This window comes from Condylostylus longicornis, unplaced genomic scaffold (assembly GCF_029603195.1).
Source record: "Condylostylus longicornis isolate FDR11 unplaced genomic scaffold, ASM2960319v2 ptg000031l, whole genome shotgun sequence".
Classification (NCBI taxonomy): Eukaryota; Metazoa; Arthropoda; class Insecta; order Diptera; family Dolichopodidae; genus Condylostylus; species Condylostylus longicornis.
The window spans coordinates 5,318,264-5,345,890 of NW_026578000.1; the positions used below are offsets into that span (position 1 = coordinate 5,318,264).

A 27,627-nucleotide genomic window follows, 5' to 3' on the forward strand; every position below is an offset into this window, starting at 1 on the left:
GTATTCGGAAAATTTTTGGAATTTAATTTAAAAGAACGAAAGGAATGGATGTCTTTAAGATTGTATTAAATTTTGTTTTTGTTAGTGTAGGTTTATTTTACGGTATCACACGTTATTGATTAATTCAGAAAATAAACTTCAAAGCTCTAAGCGTTTCATTTATTCTACTCATATTCTACGTGCAAACATTGTGTTCATACAATGCCTTTATTAATTATTACAACTAACTTATCCCATAAAAGAAAAAGAGCTATTTGAAGTAATAATTGTGTAGAAAACTCAGTAAATATTTTTCTAGTTTGATTCTGGAAAAAAATTTAACAAAATTTTGAATCATGTAAAAAATAAGTTAAGTGAAAAATTTCAACAAATTTAGAAAATTCACGGTACTTTTTATAAAACTAATGCTCCGTTTACAAAGACCTTTCTCATCTAGCTTAACAGTATTTAAAAAATTTTAAAATTTTGTTATGCTTAACTATTAGAATTTTCAGATCAAGAATTCAGGCTTAGATCATTAAATTAATTTATTGAAATTCTTAAAAATTTAAAATCAAAAAAATTCATTTTTTTTTTAATTTGTGATTCATTATAATTTTAATCTAATACTTATAATCTAAAACTTATTATCTAAAATTTATAATCTAGAATTAAATTCTATTTCTTTTTTATCATTACAAATACTATTTAATTGTTTTAAATCTATTGTACTATTAAAAATTGGATTATCTTCAGTACCAACTGGATCAAGTCTTTTTTCAATCATTTGATTTTTTTCTAAATCCTCTTTTTTATATAATAATTTTCTAACAAATGGTGATAATAAATTAGGATCAATATCACTGGGCTTATTTGGACCAATAATTAATGATGCTATCACAGCTACAATAATTGTTATAAAAGCTCCAACAAATGTATAATATAAATATGAAATTTGATATATTTTAAATGGTTCTTCCCTAAAACGAAATCAAATTTTTCATCAAATAGAAAATAAAACTTAAAAAAATTAAAAACTTACTCATCCATTTCAAATAATTCAATATTTTCTGTTGCATTTAAATTATAACTAGTCATTCCGGCACCATACTTTGACATATAACTGTATTCACATCCAGATTCTGATAATGGTTTTGTTTTAAATTTCATTTCACCAATTTTAATAGCATGTTGTGCTGCACCACATAACCATGCCATTAAACCAAGACTTGTAGTACCACCAATTATTGCACCTTTACCTTCAACCCATGGTACCATTAAACCCAAAGTGAATATTCCAAGTAATGGACCATTTGAAACAGCTCCCAAACTAATAGAAAGTTGAAGTACTGTACCAAGTTTCTCAACTAAGAAAACCTAATTTATCAAAAGAAAATATTTTTAGTTATAAATGTATTTAATAAGTCAAAACATTAACTTACCAATGAAACACATATTACACCAAATACAACAACTGATCCTCTCATTATAATAGCACTCTGTAATTTCGTAAGTGGTTTATAATTATAGAATGGTTTAAAAAAATCTTCTAATATAACAGCTGACATTGAATTTAAACCGGTTGAAAGTGAACTTAATGCAGCACTAAAAACACCAGCAACAAATAAACCCGGTAAACCAGGATAATCTCCTAATGTTTCCATAACAAGTAATGGTAAAACTTGATCTTTTGCTTTTGCCAACTGAATTTAAAAAAAAAAAAAAACTAAATCAAAATGAAAATTAAAAAGAATTTAATAGTAATTACTTGAGTCGTAAGTGGATCACAATCATGATATTTGGCATAAATCAGAAGTCCACTATAACCACATATTGCCAATAAACTTAATACACCTAAAACGAACAGCCACAGAGCTCTGCAATTACAAAAACAAATATAAAAAATCTCGTTTCACAATTTAAGAATAAATTAATTTACATTCTAGCCTTCCGTAATGTTGGTAATGATAAATATCTTTGAATCATATTTTGACTTACAGCTTGACTTTTTAACCAATGTGGTATACCACCGATCAATAATGAATAAACCGTATGCCTTTCTTTGAGATCAAATGTAAAACTGAAAATTTCAGAAGCAAAAAACAAAAAATTTTTGATTCAAAAGTCAATTTTTTTTTAATCCAAATAAAATTATTTTTAATTAAAATTACTTTGGTGGTTCAATTCTTTCACTATCCCAAGCTCGACTAAATACAGTTCCAATACCACCAACATCAATTGTACCTTTTACAATAATTGTTATCATTGCACCAAACATTAAAACTGTTTGTACAACATCAGTCCATACGACAGCTTTTAAACCACCCTATATTAGAAATTTTTTAAAAGAAATTTTTATTTAGACAAAGCTACAACACAGACGCACTTTAAAAAAAAATATAATTTTTAAAATTTTCTACATAGACTTACCACACATGTATAAAATATACAAACTAAACATACAATCGGTGTTACTAAATGTACATTAATTCCAGTTGCTTGATTAAATGCTAATGCTGGTACATAAATAACAATTGGTAACCAAGTCATCTAATAAATTTTGTATTAGAAAAAGAAAATTTCAAAAAAAGAAAATATTTTTATTTAATGAAATAAATTGGTAAAGCAATATGTTTGCAATTCAATTTTTTTTTTGTTACTTTTATATATAAAGAAATTTTTTAAACATACCGATCCAAGTGCAAATAATACTGAACCAAAAAGTCTCATTCTCTTATCGAAACGTGTTTCCAAGTACTGAACAACAAAAAAATTAATAAAAAATTAAAAAAAAATTTATTACAAATTAAATACATAAATATAGTATTAAGTATACATAATGTATATTCAATTACAAGTGAACCAACATGGACATACTTTTAAAAACATAAAAATCCGATCACTCAAACCTGTGCTCTATAAAATATCACATTTCGAATATAAGGTTAAATTTACAACTTGTATTAATATTGTTTTGGATTTAAATAATGAAAACGATATTCTGACAAAATAATTCTCTATTACAATATTTTGTTGCATATATTTAGGAGGAATATTAAAGAACCTTAACTGCTAAGGTAGCTGCAAAGAAAGTTATTAGTTATTACCACTTTGCTAGCTTATTTAGTTAAGTGAACTATTTCTCATAAAAAGGGGATTACTACCACATTTTTACCGTTATAGAAATTGAATTGCCGAATAAATAAGGGGGGAGGAGCCAAGGATTAACAATTAGAAAACAATTGAGGGCGAAAACGTGAGACAGAAAGTTTAAGTAAGGTAAAATATCTATCAATATCTATAGATTACTGTTGAAATTTCAAATTTCCCGAATTTCAGTGCAAAAAGAGAAAATGTGTGTTAAAAACTGACGATGTCAAAAATTTCCGGAAAACTGGTACAAAATATAAGATAATTTGAATACCTGCTTTTAATTTTTCATTATATAGAAGATATAAATTGTGACATTTTTACTTTTACAAAATTAGGAAATTGTCGTTGGTTTGTAGACAAAAAATTTTCAAAATATTCCTTTTATAAACTTTTACTTACTGGGAATTTCGGAAATTGCCATAGAGACAGAATTAAGGACGAACAGACAGAATAAAACTAAAAAATTAATTATATCTTTTTTCTTTAATTTTTTGAAAATATTTCAAAAAGTATGTAGGAAACATAAGGAGAAATATCTTTTTTTGTGATGTTTTGTAACTAAAAAGGACGTTGTATATACATGAACATGAAATGAACAAGGATATTCTGTCAATATTTTACTTGATTTCACATAATACTCGTATGTATGTATTTTTAAAATTTGTATATATATATTTTTTTTATAGGTATATACTTACATGATATGTTGATGTTAATTTGAGATCATGAAATACTGGTAAATACACATAGCTCATAATAAATCCCATAGCAATAACTGCCAATACAATATACAAATATTGAATTCCATATAAATAGACTTCTGTTGGTGTACCAAGTAGTGTTATACCGGAAATAAAACTGAATATTTAGTTATTTTTTAGTTTATTATTTATAATTTTTAAAATAAATTTTATGAAATTTAAAATTTTATTAAAATTTTTATTTTATTAAATAAAGTTATTGAATTTTTTTTAAATATTACAGAATGACAAAACTCCATTTGCGAATATAAATAATATAAAAACTATACCGGGGGCACTGTAAATTTTCTAGAGAGGAGAGAGTATAAGGCTATCTCAGTAAACCTTCTTATAGAATATAGACAACCATTTACCGCGGAAAAAAAATGACTCCGGAATCACACATTTACGGTAGCGTGGTCATAAGAACATATAAAATAAGGAAAACATTAGCTATAGCACCTACCAGAACCATCAAATATAATTCAGGCTTTCATACACCCGCGACGATATATATTGCGAAAAAGACTTATTATTTTTAAATGATTATATCTAGACATCTACGGTAGGCTATTCACATGACCAGAGTCCAAACTCAAAATAACGAATGAAAATGGAACGTATGACAGTATAATGCCATAAAACAGCCCTAAGGATCTTTTCTGAATATGGAAAAGGAAAAACAAATATCGTTTAAAAAAAAACTTCTTACCGTGTTTAAAAAAACACATACTAAAACGAACCAAAAAAGTGCGTAAATGATAAAACAAGATTATGTTTAATTTTTAAATTCACTATTTCAAGAGGATTATTGTTACAAAATTTTAGGGAGCTATAAAAGCGAAAGACTTAGACAAGTAGAAATTTTCTGCAGACAAGTAGAAATTTTTTGTATCTCCCAAACCTTTGAAATTTGATACCCTAGTTCTTAATTAAAATTTCACCTATTTTATATAACCTAAACGATGGTGTGTGCAAAGCACTGTCGCAAATCACTTTAGAGAATTTGATACCGCCAACATCATTTGTACCTTGAAACCAAAATTATTCAGAAATTCGAGCTGTTGAAGATAAGTAAAAGTGTTAAGATATTCGTAAGGATGTTACTTTCTTTAACTTGACATTTAACATTGAATGATATTATAAAAAATTTTAAATTTAAAAATTAAACATTTTTTAATTTCAAATCGTAATTTTCCATTTCCTTCTTTACTTTATAAAATGTAATATTAAAATTTTTCAAACTCAATAAAATTCTTATCATTCTAATTATCAATAATCATCTTTCGGATTCCATACACATACATACATATGTACGAGTATATAGGTACGATATCTTGTATTTCACGTAATCCTTATTCATACTTGCATTGTACCATAATCCTTACAGTCATTTTGTTTTTTGCTAAATTAAAATTATATTTATGTAAGATTCAGTTTACTGATTTCTTTAATTCCATGTAAATATAACAAAAAATTTTCTCTTCATGTAATACAAATCGTGTTTTACATGATTTAGTCAAGGAAACAACATATTTATTTCCATTACATACTCGTATACATATATTTTCCAGTAAAATTCTGCATATAAAAAATTTGTTTTTATTTTATTAATAAACTTGAATAATAATTTAAGAACGGGAAATTAAAATCTTTAATTTCCTTATAAATATGTAAGTACATTCTAACTTATATAAAAGGAGGATATTTAAATACTAACGAAAAATTTAACCAAAATATAGGCAGATTTTATAAAATATATTTAATTAACTGTAGACGGCATAATGATTTATATGGTTTGGCGAATAATTTCAGTATCATATGGACATAGTCAACATAGTCAAGTATCATACTCAAAATTGAATTTTCAAAAATCGAAGCTTATCTTTGAATGAATTAGGTATTTTCTTAGAACATCATTATTTTCACAATAACGTCACTCAAGCCAACAACTTGCTTTAGTAACAAAAAATGGAATTCATTATGCGATCGTCAAAAAGTATTAAACCTTTACAAACTACGCACAAAAGTCGTTCTATAGGAAAATTTCCTTGAATTACAATGTACGCCAAAAATTATGCAATTCAAAATCAACAATAACTACTAATCAATTATCTATCATTTTCGCTACAAGATTTTCATTATTAAATGATTAAAGAAGGTTTGAAACCCCTGGCTCAAACATAAGTTTAAAAAACTCACATAAATTACATGAGTAAAATGAAAATTTTTAAAAACAAAATCAAAATTAAGGAAATTTTCGTTTAGTTTTTCAATTTAAGAAAAACAGAAAAATGATTAAGATTAGAATAAGGATATGTGAAAAAATTAAGAAAATTTTCAAAACTATGAATAATAAGAGGGAAATAATTTATTTCTATCTAACACACAAACCTCCCAATTCTTTCAAAAGTTATTTTCAACTATACAAATTCAAAAATTTTTTAAATATCTCAATTTATTATATAGAATTCCATTAAAAATTTTCTAACAAATTTTCTTAACATCGTCCCATTTCCGTTCTAAACAACATTCTTATAATTACTGAAACACTTTTACTCTATACACTTATAATGGTGAAAGGCACGAAATTTTAACACATCATAATATTATTGAAAATTTTGATTATATAAGAGCGTATGTATGTACATATAGAATCTTAATAAAACTTATAAATATTTAAATATTCTCTCAAAAGGTATAACTATATTTTCTAATATTTTATATCCCTTGGTAGTTAAACTAATGACATATAGCATGGGATATAATTTCACCAAATTATAAAATACAAAAAACAGAAGAAAACTCTTTAATGATCCTTTAAACTAAAGTATATAATATTGCTATTAAGTTTTATAACAATATCATTAAAAATACTGAAAAGATTACAATATTGTTTTTGGTATGTATTTTGAACATGGGCATGCTAATAGGGAAAGTCTTTTTGAGATTTTCTTTTATAGAATATAGTAAAATAAGCAAGAGAACTTAATATATGTACAAGCTTTTGTTTCAGTCCTTATAGCAATCCGTAAGAGCTATATAGAAGCTCGATGTAGACAGTACATAAAAGAGTATGATGGAGTTAAAGAGAGCATATGTTCTGAAAACGTGTTTTAAAATCTCGTTAGTTTCAATTCGGCAACTATTGTTAATGATGTTTTGACTTTGTAAATAAATGCAAAAGTATTTGCATTTTGAACTCTACCTTTTGAATAGTTTTTTGAAAAAATTTCAGCAATCTTCAAATATAGATAATAAATCCTCTGTAATACTTGAAATTGTTTCCGTTCTTGTATTTTAACTTGAACATAATATATGTATGTATATGAAAATATAGGAAAATGTAATTTATATAGGTATGTATATATAAAAACACCCAATACATTTGGGACCATATATAATATGATATATTAAAATCTTTCACTTATCTCTAATTACATATAATATTACAACTATAAATATGTATTGTTAATTTTAATTATATGGTAAAATGTATATAATTTGTATATAATGTAATTATGTATATAATATTCTCTATATTATATACATAATTAATACTTATAATATACATATATATTAATAAATAATTCAAATATTTTTAAAGATAACACACATGTCTCAATGTTTAAACACATATTATGTACAGATGGTATCCGTTTTGAACACACTATTAGTGATGCACCTTTGCATAGAATTTTATGACTATTTAAAATTATATTCCTATAATATTCATAGCAATTAAGACTTGACTGTAATCAGTCTCGAAGCTGGCGGCATCAGTATACCTGCCCTTCGACTTCCAGGGGGAGCTATCGCCCTATAATTTGAAGGACATGGTGGAGAAGGCTCAGCCTCTCCGAACCGGCCTTATTATTGGGAGCGATGCCAATGCGCATCATGTAATCTAGGGAAGCTCGGACACCAACATGAGAGGTGAGTCACTTTTAGAATTTATTTTAAGCACTAATCTCACATTATGTAATAGAGCCTCAGAGCCCACTTTTATTACTAAAAATCGGTAGGAGGCTATAGATACAACTCTTGCCTCAAACATCCCGGAATCCTTGGCGGAATCTACTTTAAATGTCTACGACAGCGAATCTTGTTCCTCGGAAGTGGTCACCGAGGCAAGAATTTGAATTATCCGCAGCTTTCAGCCTTTCAAGTCGGCGGGCCCGGACGGAAAAGATTTTAGAACAATTAGTCTAACATCGTTTCTACTAAAAATATTAGAAAAAGTATGACAGTCGCATACATAAGGAGCAACCTTAACCCGAGGTAAGTGTCTCCGGCACAACATGCGTATCGGAAGGGTAGGTCAACGGAAAGGGTCCTACATTCCTTGATACACTACATTGAAGGGTCCCTTAACTGCGAGGAATACACACTGGCTGTCTTCCTAGATATTGAAGGTGCTTTCAACAATGTCAGGTCGCGGTCGGAATATGCTGTCGGGCAGATCCATCAGGGTCAACTTTGGCGGGTCATGCATTGGGCGCTCTGTTGGAAGGGACACCCCCCAAGAGAGTGTGCTTTCTCCTCTTCTCTGGAACCTGGTAAATGGGCCGATACAGAGGGCTCTTAGCCTAGTTTCGAACTGGGCGACCGACTGTGGGCTATCTATTAACCCTCAAAAGACGGAGCTAGTCATTTTCAGTAGGAGATATAGATTCCGGGCGTGGCCCCTCCGAAACTTGGCGGAATGGGCCTATCCTTCAGCAGGGAGGCTAGATTCCTGGGGCTTGTTCTGGATTCAAAGCTGAACTGGAAACTTAACATCATGGAGAGAGTAAAGAAAGCAACTATTGCGCATTACTCATGCAAAAAGGCCATCGGGAAGAGGTGGGGTCTGAAACCAAACATGGTTTATTGGCTATGGTGGTGAGACCGGTTTTGATGTACGGAGTTCTGATGTGGTGGCGGGCGCTCCGTACTTCCTTAAACCTGAGGTTAATCAGCAGGGTTCAGAGGATGGCAATGGTGTGTGTTGGTGGAGCTATGCACTCCACCTCTACACAGGCTCTTGAGATTCTCTTGCATCTGCTGCTATTAGATATACTGGGCAGGCAGATGGCTGCGCTTCGAATCTTGCGGACTGGGGCACGGGGTGGAGTCAATTGATTTGGTTCCTCTCGTGCTCTCATTCGTGAGGAATTTCGGAGCATCGGTCCCGCCGAGGCAAAGCTGGCGGGACGCGGTCAGGGATGGCTCCGTCCATTTCTACACGGATGGATCCAAACTTGATGGAAAGATGGGTGGGGGTGTTTACTCCGAGCAATTGGGAGTTGAGCTCTCCTTCCGCCTGCCTGACCACTGCAGTGTTTTTCAGGCAGAGGTGGTCGCAATTGGGGAGGCTCTGCGCTGGCTTGGTGAGCATGTGGTGTCCGTGGGCAGTGTTAGCATCTTCACGGTCAGCCGGGCCGTAATAAAGGCGCTGGAGTCGGAAACCTCTACGTCCAGAACGATCCTTGATTGTAGGTCGTCTCTTAACGAGATGGCGAGGCAATTCGAGTTAAACTTGGTTTGGGTACCCGGACACTGTGGGATCTCAGGGAATTGCAAGGCGGATGAGTTTGCGAGACATGGAACGACCCTTGGTATTCCACTTGAAAAGGAGAGCCTGGGCATGCCTCTAAGTACTCACATGCTGCTGCTACGCAGTGCAGCGGTGAAACGTACCAATCTTAGATGGGCGAATGGAACTACGTGTAACGCGGAAAGGAAGTTGTGGCTAAAGCTAGACTTGCGTCGCACAAGGGATCTAATATCTCTCCGAAAGGAGGACTCGGGCTGGTTCTAGTGAGGGAGAGAGGGGGGATCCAGCGGCATCACAACGGGCCTTAATGGCCTAGGTGTACCCTTCGGGGGGCCGTGCAACCTAACCTAACTTCATAATTTAAGAGATTAAGACATACTGGAGGACTTAAAGAAAATTTTGAATACAACTTCGTTTCTATTTATATAAGAAAAACATTGATCTATAAAAGGCATATAAAGAACGACTTCAAAATAACAGAATATTTTGTTAAATTTTTATTTTTTCGTTCTACATAACCTCGCATCTTGAGAAATGCTTTTATCTTATTCACAAACAAAATGGCATACATACCCAAAAAAAAAGAACAATTCAAGCAACTTTGAAGGGTTTATGCAAGTTATATATATAACAGTGCTCTCTTTCTTTTTGCCATAGAAATCCATGCTTTTTGGCTCTTCTCCCAACGTTCCTCAAGGGGGCTCTTCTGATTTTCAACTCCGTTTACATTTGCACTACATCAAGGCACCATTGCGAGCCGCGACAAAGTCACCATTTCGCCGAAATCGCAAAGCTCCGGGCGAGACGGTAAACTTCGCTCTCTGTTTTGTCTAAACAGCCTTTAGATAGACCATTGAGGAGTAGTATTTAGTGAAAACAATCACCAAAAACCTCAAGTAGCATACTCTTGAAACTGTAATACCATGTTACATATATGTACATCATTTGCAAATATACATACCACACATTAATGTCACGTTAAAACAAAATGTACTGATAAAGTAAGTTTTTTTTTGTGTTTCTTTTGGTTTTACATGTAATTATATATAGATACTCACATATGCCTATAGGTTTACATAAAAAATCCCTTTTAGAATAAAATAAGAAAAATTAAATAAAATATTCTCTATATTGTTTTCTTGTGTCTTTCGATTATTTTGCCTTAATTCGAACTTCAAAACTATTAAGACATTTTTGGGTTTTACGAGTATAATTCCAAAGGGACTCTTTATGTACATATACAAATATATATATATATATATGCCGAATACCCTTTTTATGTTATCATTTTTTTTTTGCTTTTCGAATGTTGTTTTCATTGTCTTTTTTAAGCTAGACATTATGAAATATGAAAAAGTTTTCGAAATCATGTAAGACTATAGAAGTGTACAAAAATCTTGTCAAAAATTTTGTATGTTACATAGGTACGTGTATAGAAAATTTACAGTTGGAAAAATGTTTTTATTTTATCAAAAAAAAAATCTGCGTACACGTACATTCGTCTTATACCTACATGCATATCTTATTCTGGTATACCTAATTATGGGTAGATATTTTGTTAAAAGAGCATTAGCGATTGCCAATAGAAAATGTCTATATAAAAGACCTTTGTAATTCATTGTAGACACCTGAATAATTTATCGTAGTAGGGATTTTAAATGAATGATGAAATCTGTTCTTTGAAAATTTTCGCATTTAAGTATCTTAAAATTGTGACAAAGAATGTTCTAAGAGTAAAATTTTAAAAAGGTACAAAAGGGGCTTTTAAAATAGTTAGAAAATAATTTTTAAGAAATTTCGGAAAAAGATATGAAAATAATTACTATGTATATAATAAAAATTTAAGGTACGCATAATTAGAATAGGGAACTAAATATAAAAATTTAGAAAGAAAATTAATTAAAATGCTTAATACTTCAAATTGTATTTAAAAAAATGTTGAAGAAATAAAAAAATTTAGAGTCTTAAATGTTCACAAATATGTATAATATACGCGAATTCCATTCGCATTTTAATAATATTGTCAACAAGTTGATAAGTAAACATTATTCCACGCCTCACAGGCTCTTTAAAAAAGAGAAGTTGTTCTCTCACACGTAGATTTCTCACTCTTACAACAGTACCAACGTGAAATTCATCTTTAAAATACAACGTCAAAATCCTTACAATATTTTGCTCTTTAATAAATCATTCTATATCAAATTTTTACTAAGAGCGCCAATAATAACAAAAGATATTCATTATAAATCGACATTGTACACACAATCCAACAGTCAATCTATATTAAAACCCAAATCATGAAAAGCACAAAAAAAAACACCTAATAAATTATTTAGCATTTTAAACAAAATTTATTTTAATTGAATTTGATTGAATATAATTTTCTATAACCATTTTAAATTTAATTATTAAAAAAAAACTTAAATCAATTTAAAATTAAAATTTTACAAAATATTTTTAATATAAAACCATCAATTAGCTAAATAACATTGTATTAAAAATTTAAACAATTAAAAAACACTAAAATCATCAATTTTAATAATTTATTATTTTTTTTTTATAAAATAATTCAATTATACACAAAAAAAAAATAAAAAAAATAGAATAATAGAGATTAGCCTTTAAATTTTTAAATAATGGTGAGGTGACAAAAAAAATGTAGAATCAATTGAATGTTTCTACAGTTGGAATAATTCAAAAAGAAAAAAATCTGATGTGATTAGCACATAACCGACGGCAAATTGTTTTGTGTAGTTTAGCTGACATTTCCCAAAAGTTGATCAAACCGTCTCATTCTCAAAGTGAGCTCATATACAAAATTTCATCAAAATCAATTCGCCAAACTTGAGATACTGACCTTCACAGACAGACTGACAGGCAGACTAACAGACAGACAGGTAGACCGACAAATAGAAAGCATACAAGCCACAAGAATGCTTTCTTTTTAATTTTAAACTAAAAATCAAAGCATATACAAGGTGGAAGTCGTAACTTCTCTACCTTTGGGGAAATACACAACTAACATCCATAATAACCATGATTCCTAACCAAAAAATTAAATTATAATGAAAATAAAAGTTAGAACAATTAAATTAATATTTTACACCCAGTTAAATTCAACTTGAAAAAAAAAACTAATTCAATAGAAAAATTTTTTCCTTATGCCTTTGAACAATTTTTTTTTCCTAGATTTTTTATATTTCGATGGTATAAAGAAAAAACTATCCAAATCAACTTTGAGCGCAAATATTTTTGAGTATTAATAAAATATCTGGAATTTAACAAATCGGATCGAATTTTAAAGTAGAACTACGAGAAAGAACCCTAAACAAATTATTTAAAATTAACTTCAAACAAACCATCAGGCCATTGGTGCAGTGGTTATTGTACCGGTTCTTTGAGCGAAGGGTCTCGGTTAAAGGACCGGTTAGGTCACTATAAATCTCGGCCAGGTCGCTATAAAAATTATATTCAATATTATAACTTAATACTTATAAATATAGTAACCAGTAATTTTCATATATTCCATTTAAAAGAAACCGAAAAAATATATAATAAATATTATAATAACCTTAAATATTTAATTTGAAGAAAAAACTACGGCTGGCTAATAAAACTCTATAACGGAATGAAACTGTGGTATGACTGTCTATGATATCATGCTTCTCCTAGGAGTGAAGAAGAATCAAACAAACTATCCAAGTACCAAGGATCGGTTGAGGGTGAGTCTTTTCCTTCTTCACGGATCGGGTTGGGTGAATTAAAAATTATTTTAAAATTTTTAAATTTGATTTTTCCCTTTATCCCACTGAATTCATTTATTTCTTGTTCCTTTGTCTCTTTTAGTTGTAAAATACTTTTATGACTGATGATAAATACAAAAACAAAAAACAATACAAATCTGTCTTTTTTTTTCTATTAAATTTTTTACAACTTTTAATGACATAAAAATTTAGTATAATTATATTATGTAATTACTTTTGTAAAAATGTATAATGAAATGCAAATAATAAAATATCATAAATATGTAAATTTACGCACATACACACACACAATAGTCGTAAACACACATATATATATATATGAATGATACCAGTACAAAAAAGTACAAACTAAACTTAAAACATTTATTACAATACTTTTGCTAATTTCATTATTACTACATACAATATAAACATACATAATACATATACATATATCTACATAAATGTACAAATATATATGTTTAATGTTATTTCTGCTTGTGAATTTTGATTCCCGACATATTTTACGATTTTCGTATATGATTATGACTAGTACTTTAGTATCGTATAATAGATTTATAACCAAAGAAATCATTTAATTTGCAGAATTAAAAAAACAAGTAGCAACACAAAAAACTGTAGTAATAAAACAAATGAATTGAAAATTATTAAATGAAAACGAGCCTCTGAAAATAGTATAAAATGTGTGGTGTTACCGTTATAGCAACAATTTAATAAGAGGAAAGTTATTAATACCTTTACTTTCTTAATTAAAAGTTTTGTTCCCCATTTTTAAAGTAACAAATTTATCTCAAAGCAAAGCTGAGGTTTCTGTTCTTATATTTATTGACTAAATGAAGTTATATGAACCAATTTCTGCGTTTTTATATAATTTATGAATTTGTGTTAAGAATTTGTCGCAAAACTTCTTAAAACCATTACAATTTTCCACTACTTTTATGAAATCACAACACTAACATATAGGTAATATTATCTTTCATTAATATACTACTATTTTCTCATTTTAAACAAACGGTCACACTGTTTTTATTTTTAAACTATACTAAATTTTTCCTAGTATTGCAGAAAACAGAACGATAAAATTATTTTGTTTTTTACCTTTATTATTTTGTGGGAAAGTGCACCACACCATATTTTCTTAATTATCGCGAGATGTCATTGATTCCTTCATTTTATTTTTGTCGTTGCAAAATATAAACTTTCAATTTTCTTGGATTTTGAATGATAGATATTCGTTTTCCATAATTCACTGCGATTCCACATGGTTTTTAATTACAAAACAAACCCAAAACAAATGAAAAGAATGATTGTGTCAAAATAAATCAACCCACCACAAAAGACATAAAAAGCGCATATATCTATACAAACATAACCAATATAATATACACTGTTCTAACCGTGAAAAATTGTCATATTTTAACTATAGTGTGACGTGTATGTTAATTTAAACAAAAATGTAAATAAAATTCAAAAAAAAAAAAAACAAAGACTAAAAGTTTAACATTAAAAATTTTCAAGTTCAATGTTAGCAAAACAAAATACGTACATATGCTGCTAAAAAATCTGACAGCCATAACACAAAAAAAACCATAGAATATGTCAAATATATAAAAAAATTTGTTTTTACAAATAATTCATTGCAAAAAACAGAAAAAAAATGTCTTGCTAGGCATAAATTAAAAATTAAAAAAATTGCAAAAAAAATCTAAAAGTTTTGCTGTTATTGCTTTTCGTTTTTTTTTTATTCCTACTAAAATCGTCAATGATGACGTTTTAAAAGCATTAATTTATATGGGTGTATAAAATAATGATAATTTGTTTTTATGTCTATTTATCGCCTTTATACACTAGTATAGTATTTCTAATTATAAGCAAAGCTTTGTTTATAATAAAATTTTAAATTTATAAGGCTCGTTCTCATTTTAACGGATTTTTTTTTATAACCTGTTTATTATGTTTAGAAGAAAAAAAAAAACAAATATAAAAAGTTGATCAAAGTAACCATGAGATGAGAGTAAAAGAAAACAACATTTATGAATTAGAAATTCAATTTGAAGAGTTCATCAAGTGAAATAGGAAACATTTTTCATTATTTTGCCGTTTTATACAGTTACTCATTTATAGGTAATATACAGAATTTTTGACAACCCAAAAAAGCTCGTTTCATCTATTTAGGTAAAGCATATCGGTGTCAAATACATCTGCGATTTAATCTAAGGTACTCTTTACATATGAGAAATCTGATAACAGTTTACATTATTATCTGATGACGTCCAGACTTAACGCCAAAATTTAATACTTTTGGCAAATGTAACCAAAATAAAACTAGCTGATTACTATTTCAAGCTTCTACAAAAAATTAATTGTCGCCATTTTACTTTAAAAAAATCTGATTTGAAGTTTGCTGAAAATTAATTTGCGGCCAGAAAAGATGTGAGAGGAAAATCTTCAGCGGATTGTCTAACTTCAACAGAAACAATAAATAACAATTAGAAACATAATATACATGCATACACATAATATACTGAGTAACAAATTCAATAAATTAATTTTGTACATTTATATATTAAAAACGAAATTGCAATTTTATAATACACAATTACTAACTATATTTATATTTTGTATAAAAATAAAAAAATTTTGGCGTACCCCACAAATTATAATTATTGTACGAGTATAAAACTTTGTTATTATAACAAACAACAGGTGGCAATCAATTAAACTGTTATAATTAGTACGTCATTAATTCATTTTAACATTTTTTCTAATTCATTAATTTTTCATGAATCATAGATAAAAAAAAAATTATTATGTAAATTCAAAATACTTACAAAATATAATTGAAATAAATTTATGAACATTTAAAGCTTTAAAACAAGTAGATTATTCAATTATTATTAAATCAATAAGTTTTCCTTTAGAGCGGAACGGAATTCAATTTCATGTTGGTAATAAAATATTAAAATTTGATACGAAAAAAAAATATTCATTATAGCAATAGGAAATAGTCAATTCTATGGTACAAATGCATATTAAAATTTAATATTGCTTTTGTAGTTGAATTAAAAACTTGAAATGGAATAATAAATTGTATAATTAATAAAAAAAATTTTTAATTTTAATTTATGTTTAAGGCTTTGACAATGATCTTTAAAATGAATGGTATGTAAATCAAAACTGTTATAAACCATATTTGAGGTGTATAACAGTGTAGAACTATTTTATTTTTATATATGTATAACAGCTCATAAGCTAAATTTTGATGTATATTTTAAATATTTTGTACAACTTAATGATATATACATCAAAATTTAATTTTTATTAGTTGTCGTATAACTCATATTAGTTCTCGTTATTGCAAATAGAGATTTAGTGGGAGATATACAAAGAATAATTGCAAAAATTTGTAGTGTACCATTTTTTCAGTTTAGAAAATACTGATCATTTATTGTGAATAGTATAATCATGTAATGTACAATTTACATAACTGTTATACTGTAATCTTTTGATTATTAAAATAAAGTTTAAAAATTTTGAACTGAAAATAGGACATTATTATTTATTACGAGTACAAGTGTAATTTTAATAAAAATTTTTCAATTAACTTAAAAGTTTTTCTTATACGTGTTTGAATATGGAAATTTTAAAATTTTCCAAATAGGAAGTGGATTCCCATAATTTCATACTAAATTCTATGTTTAAATTCCTACTCAATTTAATAAATTTTTGACCTTATCACAAACATGTAGTTTAACAAACGTTTATTTGAAATGGATTTGCTTATTGCATGTTCTCCAATATTTTTTATAAGGCACTTACATAATATACATGTACCTATTTATGTTTCTTTAATATTAATTTCGTCTCATATCAATTTCTGCTTTAAGGTTAACTTATTATACATACTCGTAACAATGATATTGAACGCAAATAAATTAATACGACTTAAAGTAAATAATGTAAAAACGAATGGAAAAATACCGCTTCATTAATTGCTAATTAGATAAGGTGAGAAAAGACAAAATGTCTAATAATAAAATGAAATATATCTTTTCAGAAAAAAAAAAAAACGAAACTGGTTCTAAATTTTAAATATTCGTATTTACTTTTACTGTTCAAATTTAAAATATAAAGTAAAAACTAAAAACAAGTTTTGTGAGCAAAGTTAATTTTAATAGGATATTGATATTAGAAGCATTCTCACCAAAATTACCAAAAATGAAAAAAATGTACAAATGTTATGAATATGAGGATTCGTTGAGAATTTAAAAAGTACATTTTTTGAATCTTAAAGATATAATTTATTAATTTAAAGTCTATTTTAGCCGGAGGAAGAAATTTTCCACAACAAGCACTACAGCCACAACAAGCTGCGAAGCCAAACCCCAATCATTTTAATCTTGAGCGAAAGACTGCCTTATATTCGCACAGTAAAAGTTCTTTCAGATAAACCGGCAAATTTAAATGATATGGACAAAATAAAATTCTCTCCTAAAATTGTTATTAAAAAGCTTAACAATACTTCTTTCTTTTGCATATTTTCAGGCGATTATAACAATTATCATATTAAGACAAAAATATTTACATATACATATAAACTAAAGGATGTGTTATAAAAAAATATTTTTTGTTCAAATTTAATTAAATTCTTTAACCAAGAATTTGTTTTGCTTACCTTTTGGTTAAGTAGAATACACAAATAAAATAACCACGTGTTCTAATTAATTTTTTTTTTCGTTTTTATGAAACAAGCCTTCATTTCAATGCTTACTTAAATTGTCTTTTATAAGAAATTTGTTCTTCTCTTTAAATTTTATTTAAAATTTTATTAGTTCCAAGAATTCTTTTAAAATGTAAATATATAAGTATACTTTTTGTATGTCCATATTATTTTGAGTTATTTTACTCAGAAATCAGGGTTCTACATAATAATGAACTGAGCGAGCCGCTACAAAGAATAATTGCTGTGAATGAAGGATACCCATATCTCCCCTACTATTCAACTTGGTTCATGACGAGGTAATGCGCAACGTTACATCCACCCCAAAAGTTATACAACGGACCCTAATAAGCCGTCTGGAAGATCTGGAATGTGCAGACCAGACACTCAACACAAGCAGCAAAAGTATGGCTCACAATCAATACAAATAAAATCAAGTCGTTCCGCATAAATTCAACAAACTCACTCCCGTTCAACGTCAATGCTATGCTAGTAGAAGATGTGAAGCAATTAAACTACCTTATCAACATCATATCCACAGCGATAGGCGCTAAGGAAGACATAAAAAACAGGTTGAAGATACCTAGAATTGCAATTGGTAGACTGTGAAGTCTGTGCTGCCATACGGCTCAGAGACATGACTGGCCCACATATATACCATCAACAAGCTGCAGGTTTTCGCAAACAGATGTTTAAGAGCCATCTGCAAAATATAGTGTGGGCACTAACTGGCCATGAAAAATTGCAATTAAGCGTAGAAAATAGGGTTGGATTCGTCATACCCTAAGAGGACCACTTTAAACGACACCTAGACAGTCACTGAAGTTGAACCACAAGGGAGAAGAAGTGTTGGGCGCCCCAAAAATGCATGGCGGAGAATAGTACATAAGGAAATAAGGGTTGCCGGCCCTATGCTCCCACTATTTGAAGATCTGTGATATCCGTGGTAACTATATATACAATATTTTTGCAATGTATTTTAGTAATTATGCAAAAATTTTAACCTTTAGTGGGATTCCATACAAAAGAGATTTTTAAAAATTCTTAGTAGCGTTTTAAAAATTTCAAAGCAAAAAAAAGTTTGTATACAAACACTTTATAATATATTGAAACGCTAAAGCTATTCAATTTAAACAAAAAACCCGAAATAAAATCCTCGAAATTTTAAACAAAAAAAAATTATAAAGCTCGGAAAACTTTTTATAATTTATAAACTTTTTTAAATAAATTTGGGCAATATAATTGCGACTCAATAAATTTTTTAAAATTTAAAAATTTTTGCCCCAAAAAGCAAAAGAAGAAAAAAAATTCTTCGGAATTTTATTCTTGTTTAAAATTGTGGGGAATTTTTATAATAATTAATTTTTTGTCCTATTGCAAATTATCAGTTCTAAATATAAAAGTAAATTTTGCTGAATAAATTTAGATTTCTATACCAATTTCTATTTGTATATTTTTTTTCTATTTTCAATATGTATAACAATATTTATATTTTGCATATTTTATTTTTAACTTTAATAACTACTTAATTATGCTAATTTTAAGTTTTTACAATGAATTATAAAAAATTATATAGATTTATAATATATTGTATGTATGTTTTGCTAATAATTTTATTGCTAATAAAATTAACAAGATAATTTAAATATTAAAATTAAAATTGACATAAATGGCGCTGTTATCTATATATCTGTCATAAATGCTTTACTGTTGTTGGTTTGATTTTAATAGCAAATAAATTACAAATTTAGAAAAAACTAATATATCTAATTTAGAAATTGTGATTACTCTTTATCTATAACTTTGGAACGAAGAAAATTACACTGACTGAATTTTGACTGCTTATATAAATTGAAGTATTCTAAGAATTTCTAAGAGATTGTATCAACAAATTTTTACGTAATAATCTAGAACTTGACTATAGTTAAATCTTAGGTTTGTTAACGAAAATTAAATTGTAATTTTTTTCAAAAATGGCAGCACCAATTTTTGCTTTCTAATTACGTCAATCTGAAAAATGCTTGTAAAATTCAATTATTTTTTTTTGTGGAATTTTTTAACAATTCAATATTATGGTATGCGATTATGGTAACAAACCAACATTTATTTTTAAATATTTTTTCTCCAAAAATGTTTTCTGTAAATTTTTTACTATTCAACTTTTTAACTTTCTTATAAAATGACTATAATTTTATTATTATACAAATATTTTTAAGTATATCCTTGAAATTCAAAATACCAAAACCAAATATTCAATTACTCTAAAAATAAAAAATTTTCTTATTATTAAATTTTTTTTAATAATAATGAGAATTACGAAGTGTTATAAAAATCTTAATATTAATACCTCATACAAAATTTCATAATTATTCAATTATGATTATGGGAGCCCCTTCAATACTTTTCAATAATAATATTTAAAACTTAAAAGTTTAAATAATGTTAATTAACTCACCTTGCTAATAATGATATTGAAATTGGTATTAATTGCATATTTCTACCACCAATTAAATAATTATCTTCATCATCTTTTATTTTATTTGATTTTTCAATTTTTAATTTAATTGCAAAATATATTCCAATAAATATGCAAATAATTAACATTAATATAAATACACTCCAATCAACCCATATAAATTTTGTATGTAATGATTCTAATAGATTTTCAACATTAATAATTGTAGTTAAATTCATAATTAAATTATTATTACTATCAATTTCATTATGATCATATTGATCATTATTATTAGTTTCATTTCTAATATCATTCATTATTTCTCACTTGTAATATCTTACACTTTAAATTAAATATAAAAATTAAAATGTAAAATTGTTAAATTTTTAATTAATAATTATTAAATTAAAAAGTAAATATTATTAATTAATTAAAATGTAAAAAAAAAAAATCTATTATTTGACTTTTTTTCTATATTTTTTTGTTTTAAGAATTTTCTGAACTTTACACTTTAACAATCGTCTTATAACTGCGATTGGAAAAAAATTTTTTAAATTAATTTAAAGGTGAAAAAAAAAATCACTTATATTTTTGCTCTTTTATTTTTATTCTCATGATTATTATGATTTTTTTTTTGTTAATTTTAATTTAAGAAATGAAATTTTCTGAACTAAAAAAAAAAATTAAAAAAAAATTTTTTGTAAACTTTCAACCAGTTTAGCAAAAATTGTTAACTATTTCATTAACGATTATTGTAATAAAACAAAAAAAAAACTTGAAAAAAGTGAAAACAAAATTTTAGTTAATAATCATAGTTGATAAAAGAGTTAAATTTTATTTAATTGCATTTAGTAAATTGTATTTCAATTATAAAACGTTATTTAAGTGTTAATAATGATGTTTTTTCAAGTATGAATTGGGTTTTGTAAATATTTAACAAGAACGTTTAATTACAATTACTTTTATTATTATTATGTTAATATTCAAATTATATTCACCATAACTATGCACGACTATTTTAATCTAGCAGTGGTAAGGGAAAGGGCCCCACCCGATTCTCGTACACTAGACCAACAGAAAGGCCCATCGGCAACCCCGAAAACCAGCACCTCACAATCCCCACACGATCCGACGCCTCAAACCTCCAATCCGAACCAGCCAACCTCCCTAGCTCATCCCAAAGTCCGCGCGAGGGACACTCCGGACGATCCGCCCCAGCCCTCGCAGGACGATCTGCCATTTCATTACCCCATACCCCACTGTGACCGGGAACCCAGCACACAGTCAACATGCGCATATCGCAAAGTACCTTAAGTACCACTCTGCATCGACCAACCAAAGTCGATCCAACCGAGTAGGATGCGAAGGCCCAATTGCCACCCTACTATCCACAAAAAATGCCAGCTCGCATCCCCTAGCCGGTCAATTATATAGGTGCGGCCCATTCCGCCGCCCTAAGCACCGCCAAAATCTCTGCCTGGAAAACCCCACAGCCATCAGGCAGTCTAATCCATAGCTCTATCCCCAACTCCTCCTAGAAGACCTCCGCTCCCGTACCACCCGCAGTCCTAGAACCATCCGTGTAGATGGACAATCACCCATGCATGCATAGCCCTTCCGCACTCCAATCTCCCCTTTGTGGAACCACAACCCCGTAGTCAGTACAGTATATGGTACCACAAAGTCAGACCTAATGTCCTTAAGCCGCATTCCATACTCTCCCGGAATTCTACTCTGTGTATATTTCGTCTTTTTCAGTATACCTATCGCTTGTAGCCTCAAGGTACACTCCTCGAAGCCACCGCCTTCATCTGCTCACTCACCGAGAATATCCAAATCGAGAATAACCTCCAAACCCAAAGTAGGTTTAAATTTACTATTTTAATTTAATTGATCTTATTTACTAATTTAATTGAATTAAATTATTTTAATGATAATTGTCTAGTGAAAGAACATAAAAAAATAGAACGACTCTAAGTATGTTTCGTGTTTACCAGGTACTCACAGAATCCATCTATAGATGATAATAGTAGCAAAAATATTTTTGGAGATATTTGAAAAAATCTTTTGAAAATAATTTCATTTAATTAGCAAACTAAGGTCTCATCTTTCAACTAGTTGAAAATCATCAGTAGACTAACCACATACGCATTCTTTTCAAGACTATGTTCTAACAATTGATTTAATTCTTGGTACTGATGAAACCGGTCAAATGGAAGGGTCAAAACAAGTTTAGTTGAACTTTAATAAAACTTTAAACTCAAAGTTTACAATTTCAAAAGAAATTTTGAAAAAAAAATTCCCGTACTATATAAAATTTCTTTTTAAGTTAAATTAAATGATTTACGATAAAAAGCTTTTTGGAAAATACAGCTTGTAGTATAAATATTTTTGTACTATATTAATTAAATTAATGATATTAAATTTAATAAATTTCACTATAATCGTAATTTCTTTGAACAATCAAATGCAAAACATAAAAGCAAAAAAAAAAACCCAAATACGATAAAACGAAAAAAATACGATAAAATTTTTCTTACATTGTTCATTGAAATCAATTTTTTTAGTATAATTTTTATTATAAATGTTTTCTGTATATACATATAAATGCTATAATTAGAAATTTAAGGACTTTCCAAAATGTTAGAAAATCTCCAATCGATCAAGAATATAAATTAAAACACATCACAGTTTATTAATATTGCATATTACATAAAATTTTTAAATAAAAATTTTTAATAAATTTCATAATTGATAGGTTTCATCAATCGTCAATCGAGACACGTTCTTAAAAATTCTAAAACGTGATAATTTTCATAAAAAAGTTTTAATATTAATATTTGTTGTATTACAACACTGTACACATATTATATGCATAGTGTTGAGAAACACGAAAAAAATCTGTTCGATTATTTTGATTATTCGATTTTAAATTAGTTTTCAGTGAATAGATGCATATTTAAAATTAAGGAATAAAAATTAATTCTTAAATCATGAACTATTTCATATACAAAGTTTAAAAAAAAACAAAAAAAAAGGGAGATTTATTTAATTATTACAAAATTTTCGAATGTATTAGTTATACAAAATTTTATATCACCTTTTAAAAGCAATACCAAGTTATTCGCAAGAATAAAACAATAAATTTAACAAAGAACGCCAAATTCAATTATTAACAAAATTACATAACACAAAACATATTCAATTTCTAGTGGAAAAATTTATTTTCATTTAAAAAGTTAAAAATATTGTTTTCTCTTCAAAAGATTAATTTACGAAATTACGAGTACCTTATAAAATTTTAATTATGCAAATTGGAAGCCTACAGACTAACAATTTTGCAACAAAAAATAAAAAAAACTAAACTAAATTTCCTCATTTTTAACGCACGTGTTTAAGTGTCAATTTTTTTTAAGGTTAAGTTCAAAAACGCTAAGTTCAAAAACGTGTTCAATAATTTTAATATTTTTTACCCGAGAAACTAAAGAAATAAAAAAATTTAATTTGTAAATGTTTAACAAAAAATTTTCTGTTATTGAAATTAATAAAATTCCTAATTATAGTTCGAGAATTTTTTTTTCTTTTTTATTCTTAAAATAGATTCTATATTTAATCAGGTGTATTAATCGTAATAAAAACGAAGTATATTAACTGTATTTATAGTTAATTTACATACCAAAAATAACTACTTACACCATTCTCGTTTTGATGTGCCGCTATGTACATATGCTAAAAAATAAACAAAAAATTATTACACAAACAATTTTTGGTAAAGTTTTGTTTTATGAATAACAATTATTATTATCACTCTAATTCTAACTAGTACCTGTTTATTATGATATTATCGAAATGTCACAACTTTGTTATTATGACATTAGAAAAATGTCATATTCATTATGACGTTTATCATATACTAAATTACATTGAAAATTACAAAAAGTAATGAGTGGCTTAATCAAAACAGAGAATGAATACGGTTCATTCGTTCAGTTATTAACAGAGAGAAGAACAGCGTAACAGCATATCAGTTGCTCAGTATTTTACGTATAATGACACACACAAATGGAAACCAATGAAAATGTCAAAAAAATACACTGGTCTAATAGAATTTAAGACTATTTTACCACCATCGATTTAATCACGCCAGTAATTTCGCTTCGTTCAGTGCAGTCTCATTTTTATATGTGTATTTAGTGTATTACATATGAATTTTATATTTCGCCGTGAAAAATCACTCTTGTTCTGTTTTGACCATAAGTAAATATTTCAACTTGCTCTGCTAATCTTTTTTCATAATAGAATGGTAAACTTTCACTTTATAAAAAATTAAAATTATAATTTAAAATCACCTTATCTTACCAATTAAAAATGTTACATATCTTATGCGTATAACAAAAAAATAACATAAATCTTACCGGAACCGGAAAACTTAAATATAATACAGCACATGAAATAGCATATATTCTTCTTACATACAGCTTATAATACAATCAATCTTATAATACATAATTATGTTCCTCCACTCTAATAAGTTCAATATAATAAATTATGTTATACTATTGTTATAACAAATTTCAAAAGCTTAAATATTATTATTGTAATGCTGTATATATTCAATACAATACAATATAACAATAATAACAAAATAAAACAATATAATTCATATTTAAGAATTTACCTTATGCTTCTTGAAGCAAATCTAAATCCAAACTTTACATGCACGCTTGTTTATAAACTTATAAGTTAAGTTTGTATAGTGATTTTTAAATGGATTAAAATTGAGTCAAAAATTAAAAGAATATTTTAAAATATAATTCGAAAAGTCAAACAATAATAAAAACGTAACGTAAATGTAACTTGATCTTGCAGTATACGTATATAACAAAATTATAAAATCAGAAGAAAATATTCAATTTATGGTGAAATAATGTTGGCGTTCCATTTAAAGGTGACTCTCACATAACACTCCAAATTCATATAACACTTTAAAACGCACCAGTATAAAAGATAGTTGATAAATATTTGTTCTTGTTATTGTGTGTTTCAATAGTAGATTGTATGTAGCAATCAATGTAAACAAAACAAATACTTAGTAATCATGTGAATTACAGTATAAAGCAATGTAGAGAACATTTCGTCGGCAATTTCTTCATGCCTCTGTAGCTCAGTTAGTAGAGCGTCCGCCTAGAAAGCGGTAGGTCACTGGTTGGAGTCCAGTTCGAGGAGAAAAATTTTTTTAATGAATTTTTCTGCCTTTAACTCGTTCCTTTGATTACGTCATCCATCTGTTCTGCAGTTGTATGAAGAAATTTCCATTAAGATAAAATAGTTGATAAAAGTTTTTACAATTTTCCTTGTCCATACAATGTGTAGAACAACCAGAATGCTTGGAACACTTATTTTCTTAAAATTTATTAATCAATTTATCTGCTGAATACCATATTATCAAATTTTTATATCTGTCACATAGAACCTATACGTACATCAGGCAAGTTGCCAATGGAAACATTTTCTTCAGTTAAATATTTTATATAATCACAGGATGTATTTAATTTATTTATAAATAAATATAAAATTAATATAAAATAACAAAAAAAAAATCATTAATAATAATAATAATTTATATAGCTACATAATATGAAAACTGTTATATTAATGCTCTCTGTAGGTATGCCCATGAATTAGATAGAAAACATAAATTAAAAAAAACATAAAAAATAAAACAATATAATTGATAGACCTACTTTATAGTATAAATTATGTACCTTTAAAATATAAAAAACTAAATAAGTACATAATATGTAAATGTGTTCTGAATGAGTATCATCCTATGTTCATTGTGTTCCTTTTAGGTGTATACAACACTAGGACAGCACTCAATTACATCTGCAATATTATAGACTAGGTATGAAAATTTCTCAACCTCAGCTCAACTCTCTTTCTACCTCGATTTACTCTTTTTACAGTCCCTCATTCAATTCTCTTTTTATTTAAAAATTTCATATGTATACCCTACAACAATGCAATGTCAAACAACTAAAATCGAGTAAGAATCAAATATAAACAATGAATGTCAATTAACAGAAATTGATAAAACTTAGCGAAAACGTGTTTGAAATACAAATAAATCAATTTATAATGAACTTATCAAATCTTAAATAAGACTCAAGAACATTATGGATGAATAAATTAATCCGAGCATATATAATGAATTTTTATTTTAGATTAGTAAATTTTATACAATTTTTTAAAACATTTTTGTATTTGAACATGTAAGCAACATACATAATTAGTTAGTTATAGTTAGTTAATCAGAGAGGGGAGATGGCATCCTGCACTCTGCCACTTAATAGAATTCCCATCTATTAAAGTCCCTTGAAAAAATTTAGCAGATCACCCACAGGCGCCCCCGAGAACTCGTTCAATTCGTCGGACAGATATCCTCCCAAAAAGCGTCTTTTCCTCTGCATCAGAACAGAATACTTGCAGAGCATATACAACATAATATATAATAATGATTTTAGACCAAACACAATTAATCATTATTCAAGTATAATTTTTGTGAACCAATCTACTTCATTCTGAATACCAATTATTTAAATTCAAGCTATTATTAATGATAATTATAGTTTAATTAATTTCAATTAATTAGATCAAAATGATAATTTGATTTTGTTCGCGAAATGCATTATTTGTGTTATTCCTAAATGCATTTCATTTGTTTTTAATTTAATATTAATAATTTTTAATTTATTGGATATTTACCTTGCTACCAATGACATTGTTATTGGAATTATTTGCATACTTCTTCCACCAACTAAATAATTATCTTCAGCATCTTTTGTTGCTTTTGATTTTGATATTTTTAATTTAATTGCAAAATAAATGCCAATTACAACACAACTAAATAACATTAAAACAAAAACACAATAATCTTCTATACCAAATTTTCTTAATGATTTTAGTACATCTTTGACATTAATTTCTTGAGAAGTCATTTTTAGCTTTTGAATTATCACTATTCTTATTTTTTTTTGTATTTATTAATTATATTTTTAATTACACTATTAATTAACCGTTATGTACATATATGTATGTATAGAAAACATAAATTAAGTAAAAAGCTTATTATACTTTTAATTTTTCTTATAAAATTTAAAATTTTAATTAAAATGAAAGACACAGAATGAAATAGAAAAAAAACAATGATCTTGGAATTTTAAATTTTTTGTATTAATTTTTCTTAAAGAATTTCCTCCGATTTATTGTATATGTAT

General features: G+C 27.5%; 1 protein-coding gene across 2 annotated transcripts; it reads right to left on the reverse strand.

Annotated features, from left to right (window-relative positions):
• Positions 1–270: 270 nt before the first annotated feature.
• LOC129608350 (sodium-coupled monocarboxylate transporter 1) lies at positions 271–27,627 on the reverse strand. 2 transcript variants are annotated; one of them, XM_055519825.1, is made up of 10 exons: positions 27,116–27,627; positions 3,831–3,990; positions 2,671–2,736; positions 2,410–2,529; positions 2,151–2,305; positions 1,919–2,059; positions 1,748–1,856; positions 1,422–1,682; positions 1,022–1,356; positions 271–959 (listed from the first exon to the last, which is right to left on the reverse strand). In XM_055519825.1, the coding sequence occupies exons 1-10, from the start codon at positions 27,346–27,348 to the stop codon at positions 638–640; spliced, it is 1,902 nt and encodes a 633-aa protein (XP_055375800.1). In that variant the 5' UTR covers positions 27,349–27,627; the 3' UTR covers positions 271–637. The 2 variants fall into 2 exon arrangements, with proteins under 2 accessions (XP_055375800.1, XP_055375801.1); XM_055519826.1 differs by lacking the exon at positions 27,116–27,627 and adding an exon at positions 24,044–24,063 and having other exon boundaries at positions 272–959.